An 18603-nucleotide genomic window follows, 5' to 3' on the forward strand; every position below is an offset into this window, starting at 1 on the left:
AAGATCAGTTACTGCGGGGTCTTACCAAACTCAAGATCAGTTACTCCAGAGTCTTACCAAACTCAAGATTAGTTACTCCAGGGTCTTACCAAACTCATGATCAGTTGCTCCTGTGTGCAAGGTGATATGAAAGCTGTTATAGATTACACCAAAATGAATTAAGTCAAGACTCTTCCTTCAAAAAATGTAAATCACCCAGAAGAGACAGTAGACGTACACAAACAGCTCTAAGTAAAGCCAAAATGTACTTTGGACAGCGTAGGAAGGGCAAACAAAATCCTGTGGGGAGTGAGTGGAGGAAGAGATGCTCCCTGGGGCGGGAGGATCCGGAGAGCCTTAAGGAGGAGGCTGGTGTCTGCAGCGAGTGCTGGCAGCAGGTGAGGGCTGGCAAGGCAGGGGCACAGCAGGCATCAGGCACAGCACCGGAGAGGCTGCAACGTGCACAGCATGCTCTTGGAGGAGAAGAAAATCACCACCCCCAAATCAGAGCCAACCTCTGTCTCCCTCTCCCTCTTCTGCTCCCTCAGTCTCTTTATTGAATACACAGAATTGCCCATGAAATTTTTATATGGCCTTTTCAAAAGTAGGAAATACCTAAATACTATTAAAAGGTTGACAATTGAGAATCAGAAAAAACCCTGAGTCACACAATATCTGACCGCTCCTATGCATACCCCTCCTCTAAGGCATCCCTGCAGAGCTGGCTACCGACCACACGGAGGGACCTCCAAGGAGAGGAAACTCATGCCTTCCTTGGAAAGCCCTACATATGCGGCCTGCAGATACATTTTTCAGCATTTCCATTCATACTTTCCATCTTGCTTTGGAAAGGGATCGAACCTTTTCAAAACCTTAACACATTGCTTTACAAACTTTGCAGGTAGCATAAATTAAAAAGTGCTGTTTGCACATAAGACATTTTAAAATCAATGAGTCCAAACAAATCAAGCACTAAGAACTGGAGAAAATTCCAGTTTACCCTGATTCAGACAGTTCCCAAGCACCGAATATAATTAAAATTGTGTGCAATGGACACAGTTTTAAACAGGTAAAAGGAAAATGTACACATTTCATCTTTATTATCTCACAGGAGAGCTTTGCAAATTAATGTTAACATCCCATTTTTAAGAATGAAAAATATTATTACAGTGCCCAATATCATCAGAATTGTCATGACCATATAATTAACATGTTTAAAGCATTCTGAGGATGACGAAGCGTCATCCAAAAGCACAGTTCTATTTTTGCTTTTGATTTCGATTGCACCCACTCCTATGCTATTGACATACACAATTATGAAATAAATACACCCTGGCTGCGGCGTGAGGAGGACCCTATCATAACACTTGCATCTGAATAGCTCCTTCAAGCTGGGGTTGTTTTCACGTGCTTCAAATGACAACACGGATGGGGCTAGGCAAAGCAAGGAACGGGGAGCCAGCACAGAACAGGGAGTGGGCACAGAGCTTCAGTGTGGGGAGATGAAAAGCTGCTGGAAGCAGACAGTGGCCGTGACCGTGCAACATAGAGACTGTGATTAATGCCACTCAACTGCACGTTGAAAATGGCTGAATGGTAAATTGTCTTTACATGTCACCACAAAAACCACGTGTATTTTTACCACGAAAATAACACCTTTGTGATCAAACATCAGAAATATTTTCTATGTATAGTAGTAGTTGTTTTTTTCGCGACACTTGCTCTTGCTCTGTCCCTCAGGCTGGGGTGGAGTGGCAGCATTGTAGCTCACTGCAGCCTCGACCTCCTGGGCTCAAGCAATCCTGTCACCTCAGCTACCCAAGGAGCTGGGACTACAGGTGCACAGCACTGCACCTGGCTACTTTTTTAATTTCACAACTTTTTGTAGAAACAGGGTCTCATTATGTTTACCAGGCTGGTCTCAAACTCCTGACCTCAAGCGATCCTCCCGCCTTAGCTCCCCAAATTGCTAGGATTACAGGCATGAGCCACTGTGCCTGAACAATATGTATTTATAAATAATGTTTATAATATGTCTTCTTACAACTTTGCAAGGTAATTAGCATTTTACTCCAGGATTACATATTTAAGTAACTTCATTATACGCAACTGAAAGCAAATCCACAGATATTTATTAAACACCTACTATATATAAGACACTGAATGACACATAAGATCATAGGGCACAATCTCTGTCTTTGAGGAGGTCAAGCCGGCAATCATAAGCCTAAAAATTTTAATATAATCAATATCAAATAAATGTCATGTGATCAATTTGTCAAATGAATGTACAAATGAAATGCCAAGTGAACGACAGGTCACTGAGAGCAGGGGAAGCTCACTGCGGCTACCGGCCAGCAAGGGCTAATTGAGTCCTGCTTCTTTTTAATTGTTATTGCAGCTATTATAACGCATATAAAGTGCTTGCTCTTCTTGAGTCCTCAAAAAGTGGGTCAAATTTTAAAGCCAATTACCTTCAACCCCATGGGTTGCTTCACAGCAACAAAGTTTTGTTTCAGTCACGCTAGAAGCAAAGATGGAGCTGTTAGAACTAAAACACTGGAGCCATCTTGCCCCCCTTGAAGCAGTACACAGCACCAATGAAGGATGGTTTCTACGAGGGACACAGTGTGAAGCCTGAGACGGAAAATACCTCTTCTGGGAAGTGATACATGACCAGCATGGTTCACAGGAAGAGGAAAACACAGCCTTTGGAATCGCTCAAAACGGGGTTCAGTTCCAAAGCCCATCACCTTCTGCGTGACACCGACAAGCTACCAAAACTCCCCATCTCATTGCTTTTAATCTTGTTCACTCTGCCTTCCTTAAAGAGCGAGTGTGCGGTAGAGACAGGCCGGGCATGTGGGAACGTCTCCACGGTGCCTGGTGCCCGTGATGCTCGGGATACCTTCGTGTGCTCCTCAGGCCTCCCGGTCCCATCTCCTGTCGTTAATGCTTAGGCAAGAGAACCACGGTATGGCTGTCCCCATCACGTTTTCCCCCATAGCTTAGGTCCTTAGCCCAGATTCCTAAGGACTAGGTGCTTCGGTTTGCCACTGGATTCCAGTGATTTGCTGGAAAGACAATTTTGATTCACTCTAAGAAATTAAATCTGCTTCTGGCTGTTATCAAGTCACTAATGCATCCTGAGTAGATTTCCGTAACAAGTCAGTTGGGCATAGATGACAAATTCCACCGCCAGTGTGCACAGGGTCTTCAGAAGACAGCAGAAACTCACTGCAGTCAGAAGGCCTGGGTTATATCACTGCTGAAATATGCCACTCACATAACAGCACCCTCCCCTCGAGGGTGAGCAAGGTAAGCAAGTAGCCTGTTGCCCCTCTTAGCCTAATGCTCTGAGACAAACATCTTCACTCACTCCTGCTCTCTGAACGCAGCCTTGCCCTCCATCACCAAAGAAAGGAAAAGCTGTCTTTGCTCTTCATCTGACAGTCTTCCCTACTCATCCCTACTCAACCATATACAGACAGGACACCTTTCCAAAACTATCCAGGAATATAAGGAAGGAAGAATGAGCTGTCTTACAAGTGTATTATCATTGTTTTAGATCAGAAGCTGCTCTGGTGTTTTCTAAAACCTGAACTAACTTCCTGAGGACCCATATCCCTTCCAACAACCACCCTTTTCCAAGTTGTGTCAAGCACCAGGGGTGACCTGCATGGCTCCAACACCTTCGCACAAGCTCCCTGGGGGTCACTCCTCCCCTTTCTTCGAGGTGGCAGCCAGGAAGCTGCAGGGCAGGTTTAAGACCAAAAAGTGACTCCTGGCAGGGCTGCGAGTGTCCCCGCCTGTTTCCAGCCCTGGAGGACAGACTCAGACTGCACCTCCCAGACTTCATGAATCCAGGAGCTCATGACACGGCCTCCTGTGCAATTATCAATTTACACAGCTTCCTGCCTGTGACCAAACTTTTGGATCATGAGGTCAGGAGTTCAAGACCAGACTGGCCAACATGGTGAAACCCCATCTCTACTAAAAAATACAGAAATTAGCTGAGCATGGTGGCTTGTGCCTATAATCCCAGCTACTTGGAAGACTGAGGTAGGAGAATTACTTGAACCAGGACCAGGGAGGCAGAGGTTGTAGTGAGCCGAGATCGAGATCACACCACTGTACTCCAGCCTGGGCTACAGAGCGAGACTCCATCTCAAAAAAAAAAAAAAAAACCAAGAGGCTACCTGGAAACAAAAATAAAGATCCAGAGACAGAATTCTGAAAACAAGGTCCTCAAAGTCTACTTCTTAGCTAAAAAATGTGTATTTAAAATAAATTCTGTTTCCCCAATAGACATATTTTATGTGGACGATGAGTTGCAGAATCTCATAAAGGACCACAGACACACTCTCCCTGGGTGGAGGAAGTTTCCAGGACACCCAGATAGGAAGAAGAGCAAGCCAAGCGTCCCGCGCTGGTTCCCGCTGCCATGTGCGCACGTGCGCCGCAAGCCCTCACTCTCTCGCTGGCCAGTAGGACCAGCTACTGACACTGCACCTCGAACCACACAAGCCAGCACCCCGGATGCCCACACCACACAGCCACCTGCACACCTGCTGCCTTCCTTCACCCTCCCTGACGTTCCCTACTAAAAGTACTATCTTGAAACTCTCTGGGAAAAAGTTTTCAGGTTTATGACTAGAGGTACAGTGGAAAGTAATTAGGACAGGTATAGATGCGATTAGAATAACTCATGTAATTGTCTAGCACACAGGAAACCTGATCTTGGCCACGGCCTGCCTTGGAAAGGCACTTGCTTCCAATTCTGTGCTGGTTGGTGCTTTAGAACCAACTTGTGATCCCGGATCCTTTGACCACCACACATGAGCTCTGTTCAATGTGTTAGGTGCCTTAGATCCAGGCCATTAAAACAAAATAAAATAACTCACCTTGTTGCCCTCAAAATCGGGGGTATTCTCATGTATCTCTTCATCTTCTTTAACTACCTCAGCTGGTCTCTGGGGAAAAAATACAGCACACTGTGTCAACGACTTATGTCGAACTCCTTTAAAAGATCAGAGAGCACGTGAAATAATGCAACCTTTAGACCACTGCTATGGTTAGAGCCGGGGAAATCACTGCAGTTTCTCCAAATACAGAATGGTGTCCGCTCTGCGTTTTTGCCTTTGGTTCCACCAGAAAAATGCCAACCTGCTTGGTAAAACGCTGGAGAAATATCTTTCTTATAAGGAGTGGCAAGGTCGCTCCAGAGGGTCCGGTCGGCAGGTGCTTTTGTAATTCTCAGGGCCCTCTGCTCCCTGGTCAGCAGGTGCCCTCCACAGCCTGCCTGACCTCACTCCTCACACAGCAGTGGGTTCTCACTCGCCACGGTTATTCCTAGTTTTCATGGCACACTGGCAGAAGACAAGAATCTGTCCCAATCTGTGTCCTGGAACCTCTCTCTGCTCCTGGCGAGAAGCAGGGGGTTTGGTGGCCAAAGACTCGACCCTCCAGGACCAACTTCCTTTATGTTTCTGTAGCTGTCAGGACAGGCTGATGAGGCTGCAATAACAAGCAAACCAAGCGTGCGTGCTGCACGCCGCCACAGCCGGCCGGGGGTGTCCTGGCCCCAGTCACTCAGGAAACCCACCGATGGAGGCCCCGACGCCTCCTAATTGCAAAGGAAGAGAAGATGCGGTGTGGGAAATCACACACTGGCTCTTCATGCCCCTGCCTGGGACCACTTACCTGTCACCAGGGAAGGCAGGTGGCATGGCCACCCTGAGTCGAAGTGGGTAGAGAAGTGTACTCTCACTGTGTCACAGAGCAAAAGAAATGTCGTTAGTAATGAGCCATAAAGACCCAACGGCTCCTGCCAGCTGACCTTGAATGCAAGGACAGAGTTCCGTGGCGAGGCAAACGTGTAGGTTTGTCTTCAGTGCAGCCGGTCCCATTGGCCCAGACCAAGCCTGGATGAGCACTGCCTTTCTATAGCTTATGCAGAAAAGCAGTTGCAATAAATAAAACTCTATGGGGAGTGCTCAAACCACATAAAAAATAAGCTATTCATACACACAAATGTTCATTGCAGCACTGTTTACAATAGCAAAGACCTGGAACCAACCCAAATGCCCATCGATGATAGCCTGGACAGGGAAAATGTGGCACATATACACCATGGAATACTATGCAGCCATCAAAAATGATGAGTTCATGTCCTTTGTAGGAATGGATGATCCTGGAAACCATCATTCTCAGCAAACTGACACAAGAACAGAAAATCAAACACTGCATGTTCTCACTCATAGGCGGGTGTTGAACAATGAGAACACATGGACACTGGGAGGGGAACATCACACACTGGGCTCTGTAGGGGGGAAATAGGGGAGGGACAGTGGGGGGAGTTGGGGAGAGATCGCATGGGGAGAAGTGTCAGATATAGGTGATGGGGAGGAAGGCAGCACATCACACTGCCATGTGTGCACCTATGCAACAATCTTGCATGTTCTTCACATGTACCCCAAAACCTAAAATGCCATAAAAAATAAGCTTTTCTAAAACATGTTATTTTAAGAATCAATATAATGTCAATCAAAAACATGTTATTTTAAAGAATAATCTATGTGATGTCAATCACTGATTCATTCATTTATTCAGCAAGGATATCCAGGAGACCTGCCGTACTGAATACCACAGTGCCAGAAGACGCAAGTGATTGTGAGTACTAACAAACATGGCCCTCAAGAAGGTGAGAGTCTTTTAGGGAAGACAGATATCAATTAAACAGTCACACAAACAAAGCAACTGTGACAGGCACTACAAGGAGAGGTACATGGAACAGAAAGAGAATACAATAGTATTTAACAAACATGGGAGACCACCATTTAACAGTAATTGACTATTAATGTAAAATCTGAAGGATGAAACAATGCTAATATACAAAACCAGAAGGAAAAACCATGCCTGGTGCATGGAACAGCATGTGCCCTGTTACAGGAAGAAACACTGAGCTTCAGAGTTGCTGGGGGTCAGTGTATGCAAAGCAGGAGTGACAGCAGTGATCTAACCAAGAGAGGAAGCCAGGTGGGACCAGAGCGACGGTAACACAGGCAGAGAGGGGTGCAGAGATTCCAGACACGTTTAGGAGGTAAAAGTGACAGAGTCCAAGATCTGAATACGGAAGGGTTGAAGAGGTCAGTCTCAGGAATACCTCCTTTTTCTTTTGTCTTACTGAGTGGATTTGGGTGTCATTCACACATGGAGACAGGACAAGAAGAAGGTCTAAGGACAGGAGAAGAAGTCTGTGGTTGCACTGTCCCTCTGCTGAGCTTCAGTGTCTTAGGACATCACGGGAGACGTTAATTCAGCAGAGGTGCATATGTTCCTGAAGGTCACAGACACTGATGCCATGGCGATACAGAATTTTGTATCATAGAGAGGATGTCCAGAGTGAGAGGGAAAGACGCCCAGCCCTCATCCTTGCTGAACACCAGCATCTGATGGCCGGCGAGATGATCAGAAGCGTAAGAGAAGAAGGACAACGCGTGGCCGGAAAGAAAGGAAGTCAGGAGTCTTCTTTGGCAAGAGGCTCTTGCCAAAGGAAGAGAACGTTGAAAGAGAGTGACCAGGAGTGCCAATGGGTGGGGAAGGTCCTGTGTGATAAGAGCTGAGGAATGTGTTGGGTTTGGTGGCAGGGAGCAGAAAAGCTGTTTTGTGCCACTACAGGCAGAAGAAGAGGGGAGAAAATGGAGAAAGTGAGGAGACGCTCCCCGCAGACCAGCTCCCCGCAGACCGGCTCCCCGCGAGAGGGGAGAGAGACATGCTCCAAGAGGACTGAGACCAAGGGAAAGTCGCTTTTATTCATAACAAGAGTGCTTTCTGCGAGCTCACATGCCAGCCAGAAGGACTTGGGCATGGGAGAAGCTAAAGATACCAAGGAGAGAAAGAGAAGTATTAAGCCGCTGATGACACGCAGTTCCTGAGAGGCTCCGAGCGGGACGGGGTCCAGCGTCTGGGAGGAGGGCAGGTATGGGTAGGAAAGGATGGACCTCTCCTTCCACGATGAAGAAGGGGCAGATGGCACAGATCAAACATCCTGTACAGACACTGACAGCTGCCTGGCTCACAGCCACCCTCACCTTGCTCCTCACTTAGAAATAAAATTCGGCCAGGCGCAGTGGCTTAAGCCTGTAATCCCAGCACTTTGGGAGGCAGAGGCAGGTGGGTCACCTGAGGTCAGGAGTTCAAGATCAGCCTGACTAACATGGTGAAGCCCCATCTCTACCAATTACAAAAAATTAGCTGGCCGTGATGGTGCATGCCTACAATCCCAGCTACTTGGGAAGCTGAGACGGGAGAATCGCTTGAACCCAGGAGGCAGATATTGCAGTGAGCGGAGATTGCACCACTGTACTCCAGTCTGGGCAACAAGAGCAAAACTCCATCTCAACAAAAAAAGAAAAAAAAAATCCAGGAGCGCCTGGTCTCCTTTCCAGACACGAGAGGTAAAGGTTGAATTCCTGTAAACCACCAGAGGTCAGTCGCCTCTCCCTGGCTAGGGGCAAGACAGGCATAGACAGGCGGTAACTTTCAGAGGGGTCTCTGGGAAAGCCTTTCCTCCCTGTTTAAATGGCACGGTCTCTCTACTCTCCCCAGATTTCACAGGTCTCAGTGTGCCAGCAGAGACTGCCACCTTGAGATCATGAGGAGACAACCCCAAGGCCAAAGGTGAAGGCACAGAGGGACACAGTGGAAGAATGGGGTGTCCATCTACTCTCCGAGGCTGGAGGGGACCAACCCCAGAGCCTCTCGCACACAGAAGGCTTGAGTCCTTCTGTTCCGTGGCCTGATAAATGTTCCTGATTGTTAAGCCACTTCTTTTCAAGTTTCCCATTCTTCATAGCCAAAACATCCGTACAGATATAGTAGCTAATCATACTTTTAATTTATTCATTAAAGCCAGTACTCCAGGGACCCAGGTGGCCTCCATCTGAGTTACTCTACACACCTAAACGTGCCAAAGCCTTAAAGCTTCACTAGGTTTTTTCTAATTAAACAATTCACAGATTACCCAAGTTTAGATTGACCTTCTCCTAATTAGTCCCAATTATTTTGGTCTCACTTTGGTGGGTGACTTATTCTTATCTCTTTCTCCAGAGGGAAATGCATCACACCCCCGGGAGGCACAGTGCAGGGAGCACTGCCCTAGTTGCTATTTGAGAATCCAAGGAAAGACACTCTCCTTTTGCACTGACTCTTTGAGACTCTCTAAAAATAACCAAATTTTAGAAGAGTAGAAATGGACCCAATCTTTTGTGACTTCAGTCAAACCCTGCTTCTCACGCCTCAGCTGGAGACCTGGGGCTCGCACAGCCTACTTGCCACCTGGGGAATGATGAAGCAGACTGCTCTGCTAACATGGAATTGGCCATGTTCAGAGTAAATTCTAGAGGATTTCCCCAAGAAAGGAATCGCAGCTGAGTGTCCTGGGCTCGGCAGAGCTTCCGATTATACACATTTCCCCACCTTCTTAAAGTAGTTACAAAAATAAATATAATCTTATCGCTGGCAGAAGACATTGCTTTTGTAAAAATGTAATACTTAAATCAGAATTTCCACATTCATGTTTTAACACCTGGATGCCATTTTTCGCATGGATTATAACTGCAAAAATGTGTTCCTTAACACTGGGGTGACATGACTTGAGACGTTAGTGTAAAACTTCACCGCACTCTGAGAAGGAGCGCTTATGAGGCAGCAGGCACACAGGCAGGCACCTCTGCCCATCTCCAAACTCCTCCGCTGATGGAAATGGTGGGGGAGGGGTGGATGCCAAGGGATACGCTACCTGCTGTATAACCAAAGAGAAAGAAAAGTTTGAAAATAAATTATAATTTCTTAAAAATAAAAACCCAAGAAAGGAAGGAATGCATCCCAGGACGGGAAAAAAGTGTTGTTAAAGATTGGCGATTATCCAAGCCACACCACCAGCGAATCGCCCTCTCTCTGACAGCCAGCCACGCCCCAGAGATTCCACCGCCCCCCCCCCCCCCCCTCTGCCTCTTGCTCCCATTCCAGCTCCCACAAGCTAAGCCTTCTGTCCTCTTCACAAGCACTTGGTTCAGGACAAATGAGTTTCCGTGATGCTGAAGCTTCCCCGCTCTATGACCCAGGTAAGTGAGCTCACTGATTGACTCAAGGTACCACTTCCCTAACGCAGAACCCCAATCTTGATCCTCTCATGAGCCACAGATGCGCATTCACAGAATTCTGTGAGGGTCTCCGTGTCAAGTCTGTGCTACAAGATGAGCTTTCCAAACAGCCAGGAGCCCTGGGACGCCGGTGTGAACCTCCCAATACCTGCAGGTAAGCCACGGGCTCTGCAGAAATCCCTTGGGTCTCGGTTCATAGAGACCCGAGTAACAGAAGCTGGTGGACAGAAAAGTGACTGGTGTGATTAAAAGTATGTGTTGCTCTGGGAGTAAATAAATAAAAAAACAATTGAAGGCCGGTCAAGAAAAATGAGAACATTCTAGAAATCCAAGTACAGGTCAAAATACACAATGAACAGTCATCTTGCACTGTCAGGACGACCAACACCCAACACCACCAGCGACCAGGCTTCCCAGCTGAGCCTCCGACCCTCCCTGCCCACACTCAGTGAGGCCAGGCTCCACTCTGTCCTCCCTGCACAGCTATGAGATGTTCCAGAAATGACTTACAAGTACTGGGAGAAGTTCCTAGACACTGGAATAAAGGACAGGTGTCAGGAAAGGGGGCTGCGGAGTCAAAGTCTTACTTATCATCACAAATCATAAAGATAATATGAGGCCCCTCCCTCTGCAGGGACCAAGGATGGATGACATCCTTCATGTATCCAAACCTGACAATGAGAGTTTAGTGACAGATACCGAAGTTGCCACAGGAAAACTGAAGTGTCCTCCCACATCGATGTTCTCTTCAGGGATGCTCGGATGCTGTGCAGTTAGTGTCGCCGACCACGAAGCTACGGCCTGGAATTTAGAGGACTCTACATTCTCGAGGCTCCCTTCTTCAATCTAGAAGGCTTGACTCCAAATTCATACATGCACTAGTCGGGATGTTACATTTGGTGATATTTTATCTTTAGAGCAGCACGACACTGGAGAAAGCATAGTACTGCAGACACAGGAGACAGCGTGTGAGGTGCTCAGGCTAGCCCACAAAATTAAAACTAATTACTCAAAAACAAGAGACAGTATTCCAGGTTACTAAAGAAGTCAGCACCATAAAGCATACTATCAGGGCCAAACTGTCCTTCATTAATGGCCTGGAAAGTTCTGACGGCACGGATATATGCACCTTCCCTGTGTCCATGGGGATGCCAGTCACCCTGACTCAGAGCCAAGAGCCTGCCCCACGTGCAGCACAGGGCCAGAGTGGGGCCGGGCAGCCAGGCAGCCACCTTTGTGCACAGCTGTCCAGGCAGGGACGGCTCGGACGCGGTCATGGCCACCTAGGCCATGACCGCCCCAGCAACAGAGGGTCTGCAGGAACCATACCCCATGTTCCTGCTCCACAGGAAGGACGGAGGTCCTTGGACGACAGCACACAGACGGGGCCTAAACTGTGTGTCACAAGAGTCCCAGCAAGAAAAGATTCGTGGGCAAATAATTAGGATTCACCAAAAGCTCATATACAATTTTTGACTCCAGGATTTCTCAGAAACAATCACTACACTAATGTGCACCATGATTCCAAGGAGAGAGATGAGAGGGACGCTTCCCATGTGTGCTTTCCACAGGGACCTCCTTCAAAGATGCAGAACGCAGTTTGGGCAACACCGCTCTGTCTACACGGCCTGAGCTTCATGCTTTGCCTCTGTTGATCAAGCGCATGGGATTTTCTCGTATCAATTTCTGTCAGATTTCATAAACCTTTTTGGAACATCTGCTGCATGTCAGGACCTGATGAGTGGGAGATAAGCTAAGTCATCATCCCCCCTGCTGCCCCCACCAAGGTGTGCTGTGCAGGAAAGGTCCTCCCAGCACTCAGCTATCCCCAGCATCCCAGCTGACAGCAGCTCTTCCTGCTCCCGTTCTGACACACGACACGCACGGAGGATGCAGAGGGAGGACAGGTGACCCAGCTCACTCTCAGGAGGTCTTCATGTCCACAGACACCATCATGACTGAAAGTCTGTTTCTGTGTTGCTCAAAGCCACAGAACTTGACGGCAAGAAAGTTCCGTTCACTGAGACTTTGCCCCACCTGGTATGGAGAACTGCCACACGGAAAACTCTTCCTGGAAGCCCCTGCTTCTCCTGGCTGGTGGTGGAGCGTCCCAGGGACCTGCCGGCCCTCTTCCGTCCTCCCATGTCACATGAGTGTGGGGTAACCGAATTCACTCCACAACCTCAAATACAAGGAAATCAAAATCGCCGGCCAGCAGAACTTGTGGACATGTTTATTATACGCGAGCAGTTATGACAGCAGTGCCTGCCATCCTAGGATTCTGCCAGTGCTGAAAACTCGTGTTGGACACACTCAGTCTGCAACCCGGAGAGCCCCAGCAATGTTCTAGTGACAAGGGTACATTTGGCATACGGCAGTGTACAATGTCCTACTTTCCCCATCACTAGAAAACTCTTAAGTGGGCAATACGAAATATTTTAACTGTTAGTTTGTGTTTTCAAAAGTCAAATATTTTAGTCACTTTTGTCATGTCGAGGAAAAGAGAAAATAATATTACTAGGAATTTGGAAAATACGACAGGACTCACAGGAAAGGTACTCAAAATGCCAAAAGCTGAAGTGGAAAGCTGGAATACTGAGATGAGGTCCGTAACATTTTTCAAATGTGTCCCCGAAAATAAGAAATACAGCAGAAGTTAAAAAACAAAGTGCCAAAGGTAAGAGTGATCCACCCCGGGGAGAGGGGTGGGAAAGCTCCCTGTATACCGGGCGTCGCTGTGTTATGCTTACAGGAGCAGGGGTGGAGCCCCATCTACTTCAGAGGAATAAAAATGGAACTCTAATGCTAGCACTGACCTTTTAGAGAATACACATTCTTCGCTCAAAAACTAAGAATTGGAAATCTGCTTGTTTTGCCTTCAGGTGGGCGGTGAAGACAAGGCCCTGCGTCTCGAAAGATCATCGAGCACAATCTGCCGTCTGCCTGAGTACTGGAGACTCACCCAGGTGCAGAGCTGGGCTGGAACCCCGGCCTGACCGCATCCCTTCTCAGAACCCTGCTCCCCGCTCCTCCCCGCGGCCAGGAGAAGGGAACGGTGCCCCAGCATCCACCACGCACTAGCGCTGGCCGCACACGCAGGCTACACAGAGACCTGCACAGAGACAGCATCCCTGTCTGTGGATAAGGAAACAGAGGCTCGAGGGTTCACAACCATGCCATCGGATCACACTGTTTCTTCCATTATTCAATCATCACTCCACAAAAACTACGAAGGCCTCCTCCATGCCAGGAGCTCTGGAAAGTACAGGACCCAGTGGTGAGCGAGGCAGCCAGCCCCTTTCCTTACGGAGTTAGGAGCTTAGTGAGGGACAGACACAAGCATCAAATAATGATGAAGCCAAATTTGCGGCCACACACAGTGAAGTGTTAAAAGGGGCCTCTCCAGCAGAACCTGTCGGGGAGGTGGGCACACAGGAGAATGCTTGACACAGGATATGAGATGAGCAGTCTCTAAGTAGGAGGAGTGCAGAACATTCTAGAGTCCAGAGAGAATTTGCAGGGAGAGGGTTAAGGAGGACGCTGAGGCAGGCAGGAGCTGACAGAAGGGAGTAAAGACCCCAAGGACCTCGGTCCCCGACACCCACCTGGTCCACAGGCACCTCCAGCTGCACGTGGCCATCCTCTTTGACCTCCAGCGCTCCTTGGGTTTCCTTGCTAGGAGTTGGTGCTTTATACACGTCACCTTCTGGGGAAAAATCACACAAACTTTACAAACCCATGGAGAAACTGGAGTCCACTGCACATTTTCTGACCCAAACCCAAGTTACAAAGCCAGGCATCCTGGAGCTTCCTGCGTTGCCAGGCGGGCCACCTGGCCAGGGGTCCCAGACCCTGTCCGCCTCACCCCGTTTCCATCTCGCCCTTGCTGTTTGCATCTGCCGAAGTACTCATCATTTTAGCCCCATCTGCTTTTGTCTCTGTCTCTATGAAGGCCCTGGACCCTGAAAGTCATGGCATTGCTGTGGCCACCTGATGCTGTAGTCAGTCCACGAGATGAAATACAGGGAAGACCTCTGTCCAATAAGCCTGTGTCCAGTTAATTCAGTTAGAAATAAATACACGCAAAGTAACCCCACTGGACAGCAAAGTAATAGGATAAATTTTAAGAAAATGCAGCTTTGGATGGGCACAGTGGCTCACGCCTGTAATCCCAACGCTTTGGGAGGTGGAGGTGGATGGATCACCTGAGGTCAGGAGTTCGAGACCAGCCTGGTCAACATGATGAAACCACATCTCTATTAAAAATACAAAAACTAGCCAGACATGGTGGCAGGTGCCTGTAATCCCAGCTACTCAGGAGGTTGAGGCAGGAGAACTGCTTGAACCCGGGAGGTGGAGGCTGCAATGAGCCGAGATCACACCATTGTACTGCAGCCTGGGGGACAAGAGTGAAACTCCGTCTGAAAGCAAGAAAGAGAGAGAGAGAGAGAGAGAGAGAAGAAGGAGGGGAAGAGGAGGAGGAGGAAGGAAAGAGGAGGAGAAGAGGAGGAGGAGGAAGAAGAGGAGGAAGAGGAGGAGGAGGAGGAGGAGGAGAAAAAGGAGAAGCAGAAGCAGAAGAGAGCAGCTTCATTGTTTCTTATTTAACAACAGGGTTCAAACAACCAGGTGCTAAAGTTGTATACTATGAGGTAGTTAACTTAATGGATTGCTAGAAATCATTTCAATCGCATCACAATCAGATGCATTAAATGCTTATAAAATTCCAAGATTCTTGAAAAGTTGATTCTCACCTTAATAGAAGCAATAGGTGAGAGCAGAAGAAAAAGAAGTCAGCCAGCCGGTTCCTTCAACATCCGAAAAGATGTTACTGCGGCCACTGGCAAGCACAATCATCCAAAACCAGAAACTCTGATGCAGACCCGTTCATTTCTCAGCCATGAGTCCCGGGCCTGCCTCAGCCTCACCTGGCCCATTCTCGCCCTTCTCCCCTTCCCAGCCCTCAGCCCCAGGAGAACTGACCCTAGAGTCCTGAAATGAGCCAGAGGAGCCCCTACTCTTGTGGGTAACAGATTAGAAGGTGAGAAGGGGCAGGGAAGTGACGTTCATTGGGAACCCACTGTGTCCCAGGCATTTGATATTTAAAGTTCATGGCCATCCCCAAACAAACTTATTATGTTTATGTTCAATAAGGAGTTGGCCCACAGTTACATGCTCTGTGAGGGCCACAGCTGGGATCCACGGCCACATCCTAGCACCAGGCTGCCTTGCAGATGGAAGGCCTGTGTGCCGGGCAGCCCTGCTGCTTGGGTGGGATGTACATTGCCAAGGAAGAGATTTTATATACAATAATCAAATTTTCTATTACTCTTGATATATAGTAATATGTCAAGTGGAGTGGGTTCAGCAGGCTTTGGTCTAAGAGCCACCTGTCCAATCTCCTGCCTACATGCTCACACACCTGCTTCGTTGCCTCATAACCCCATAACCCTAACCGTAACCCTAACCCTACATGTATGAGCACGTAGGCCTCTCTCCAACCTATGTACTCATGCACCTGCCTCGCCTCCCCATGGCCCAGGCATTCGTTCTGGAGTGGGAAGGGCCAGGAGGGGAAAGGAGCCACAGGAAGCTTTAGGGGATATCCAGGTTTATAGCTGAGAAGTAGAGAGAGGAGCAACAGAAGGAGCTAAGAGGTCATGAGGGTGCGAAGCAGAGAAAACCTGAGAGGTGTCAGAAGGTAACAGAAGCCAAAGTGGGCTGAGTGCAGTGGCTTACACCTGTCATCCCAGCGTTTTGGGAGGCTGAGGCAGGCAGATCACTTGAGATCAGGAGTTCAAGACCAGCCTGGACAACATGGCAAAACCCTGTCTCTACTAAAAATACAAAAAAATAGCTGGGTGTGGTGGCAGGTGCCTGTAGTCCCAGCTACTTGGGAGGCTGAGGCACAAAAATCACTTGAACCAGGGAGCTGGAGGTCACAGTGAGCTGAGATCACGCCACTGCACTCCTGTCTGGGCAACAGAACAAGATACCATCTCAAAATAAATGAAAAGAAGAAGCCAAGATGGGAGGAAGGGTATTTAGGAAAAACTACTTCCAAAAACGTTCAGCCACTGCAGAGACGGGCAGGAAAGCCTCTCCCACCACCCTGGTTCCTCGTCCATAACCAGCCGCATGACTCACAGTCTCTTACTAAGTATCCTATATATGCGTAAATGAGACAGGACCTGAAGGTGCCTACTCAGAGCTGGGCACCCAGTAGGAGCTCAGTGAGAGTTAGTAATGGTAGCAGAGTGGTAGCAAATAGACCTAAGAGCACTTTCCATATTACCTCATTTGGAATCTAGCTCTGAAGATCCATCTTTTAAATATCTCCTATACTCAAAAAGTACAGCTAAACAATCTAGGTGGTTTCTGTCTTCATATTTCTCCCAAAAGATAAATTTGTGTGTGGCTGTCTATGTCATCAGTCCTCAGGGGGAAGATTCTCAGTCCTGATGGAAACTGATTTGAAACACTGTGTTTATCTTGGAGGCCCCTACTTAGGGAATCCCATTGCCTTCAGCAGTGAAATTTTGTTTTTCTGCTCTGCCCACAACTGACCTACCTACAAGCTGAACATTTTATTAATAAAGCAGATAGTTACAAGTCAAACAATATTTCTTGAGTATAAACTTTTTCTGAAAAAAAAAAAATCCCACATTCTTAGGCTGGTAACATTTCGAACTGCCTAAAGTAGAAGAAATTGCAAGTCACCTGCTCCCCTTTCGACTAAAGGTTCTACCAATGTTTTCTTCTTTTCTTCCTTGGCATGATAAACAGAATCCTGTGTTTTAGGGGGTATGCCATCATATTTACGAGGTTCTTTTCCTTTGGCATCCACCTACAGGACAAATTAAGAAGAGAAAGTCCATTAGGAAGAGTGGGATTCAAGGAGTCCGACCAGGCTCTCTCTGTGGCCGGGAAGACACGGGCCCCTCCGAGAAAGAGCAGGAGGAGCCACAGGCACCGCCAAGAAGCCTCACTCCAAAGCAGCCCCCTCTACTCTGTCACTTGCATTCCCCGCTGAAAAGCAGCAAACATAATTCTCTCCCTCCCTCCCAGGACCTTGGCAGGCAGAGGTCAATCCACTTCCTAACTGTAGGTGGCCTTCCTAAGACCTGACCAAAGAAGGGCTTGCTTTAGGGAACAAGTACTGCAAAGAGGCGCCTCTGGTTTTTTGGAGACGCTCTTTAAAGCCGAATGGAAACTGCTGTCCAACGAGCATCACAAAGCCATTCCTGCTGGAGCCTCTGAGCAGGATGAAAGGATCTGTGATGAAGATTAGCCATGCAGCGGATTCCTTTGGGGTTGCAATAAAGGAGAACTCACATGTTTTTTAATCTGCAAACAATAACAACAAAGCACAACTAGAACACAAAGTGAGATGATATGCAGATACCTGCTCCTCAGATGAGGATGTCGTCACATCCTGATGAACGCGTCCAAGGTGAAAGTGTCTTCAGTGGAAAATGCATTTAATACACATAGCCGACTGCACACCACAGTGCAGCCGTACCTGAAACCTGCTCAGAACATTTGCATTGGCCTGGAGGCGGCAAAGCTCATCTGGCATCGCCGTCCACCGCAGAGGGCACGGGGCTGGCAGGGAGCTGTGGCCGTCACTGCCCGGTGTTCCAAGAGAGTAGCCTACAGCTTTCTACTGAATGCGTGAGGCTTTCGCACCATCACACAGTCAAAAATCCTAAGTCGAGCTAAGTCAGGACTGGCTGCGATTCCCTTAGCACCATTCCAATTCTATCCCATGAACTATCTTTATAATACTGTCTTTTTTACGTTTTCTTTTTTTTGATCTTTTCTCAAGTATTTGGAAGTGAATGGAGGCTGAAGTATATAAATAGGTATTTCTCCCGAGCTCTCTATGTCACATAAGAAATGTCAAACTAAAAACACCTGCTTCGTACCATTAATATATGGCATATGATGCAAACTACCAGGTTTTCTGTCTTTGTGGAAATTAAGATATGAAAATAGCCCTCCAACTTTGTACATGCGACCATACAAAATGTTTCTGCCTATTTTAAGGGGTTTTCCTTAAGGGGTTGAAATTAAGTTCTTAAGTAGAAGAAATGAGATCTTAGCAGGTCATGAAAACAGAAAATGGTATATGGTGCTTGTATTTTGGCTGGGGATTGGGATTCTGAAAGTCTAGTTGATTCTTTTCAGCTTCCCTGAACTCTGGTTGTTGAGACACATTTTCCATATCTTTGGCCTGTAAGATAGACACTGTGTGTGCGTTTGTGTGTGTGTGTCTGTGTGTCCTGTTATCTCTGGAATAGTACTCAAAGGACAATGACAAGCGTACATGACCCACGCTGGTAACGAGGGCACAGAAGCAGTTGTGACACAGAACACACCACAAACAAGAACCACCCACTCCCACCACCCTGGGCACTGCAATGAGACACAAACGCAGGGCCCCCATCCTGACCTGGAA

The 18603-nt window shown here is 47.8% G+C and overlaps 1 protein-coding gene across 1 annotated transcript in view; it reads right to left on the reverse strand.

Annotated features, from left to right (window-relative positions):
- Positions 1-18603, reverse strand: part of DCDC2C (doublecortin domain containing 2C) — a 153852-nt gene that overhangs the window by 68119 nt on the left and 67130 nt on the right. The window contains exons 7-9 of the mRNA XM_032294231.1: positions 16863-16989; positions 13751-13851; positions 4884-4952 (exon numbers count right to left, since the gene is read on the reverse strand). Coding sequence (XP_032150122.1) covers positions 4884-4952; positions 13751-13851; positions 16863-16989 — 297 coding nt within the window. The remainder of the gene's footprint in view (positions 1-4883; positions 4953-13750; positions 13852-16862; positions 16990-18603) is intronic.

This window comes from Sapajus apella, unplaced genomic scaffold (genome assembly GCF_009761245.1).
Source record: "Sapajus apella isolate SASKATOON/1434 unplaced genomic scaffold, GSC_monkey_1.0 scaffold31, whole genome shotgun sequence".
In the NCBI taxonomy this organism is placed as follows: domain Eukaryota; kingdom Metazoa; phylum Chordata; class Mammalia; order Primates; family Cebidae; genus Sapajus; species Sapajus apella.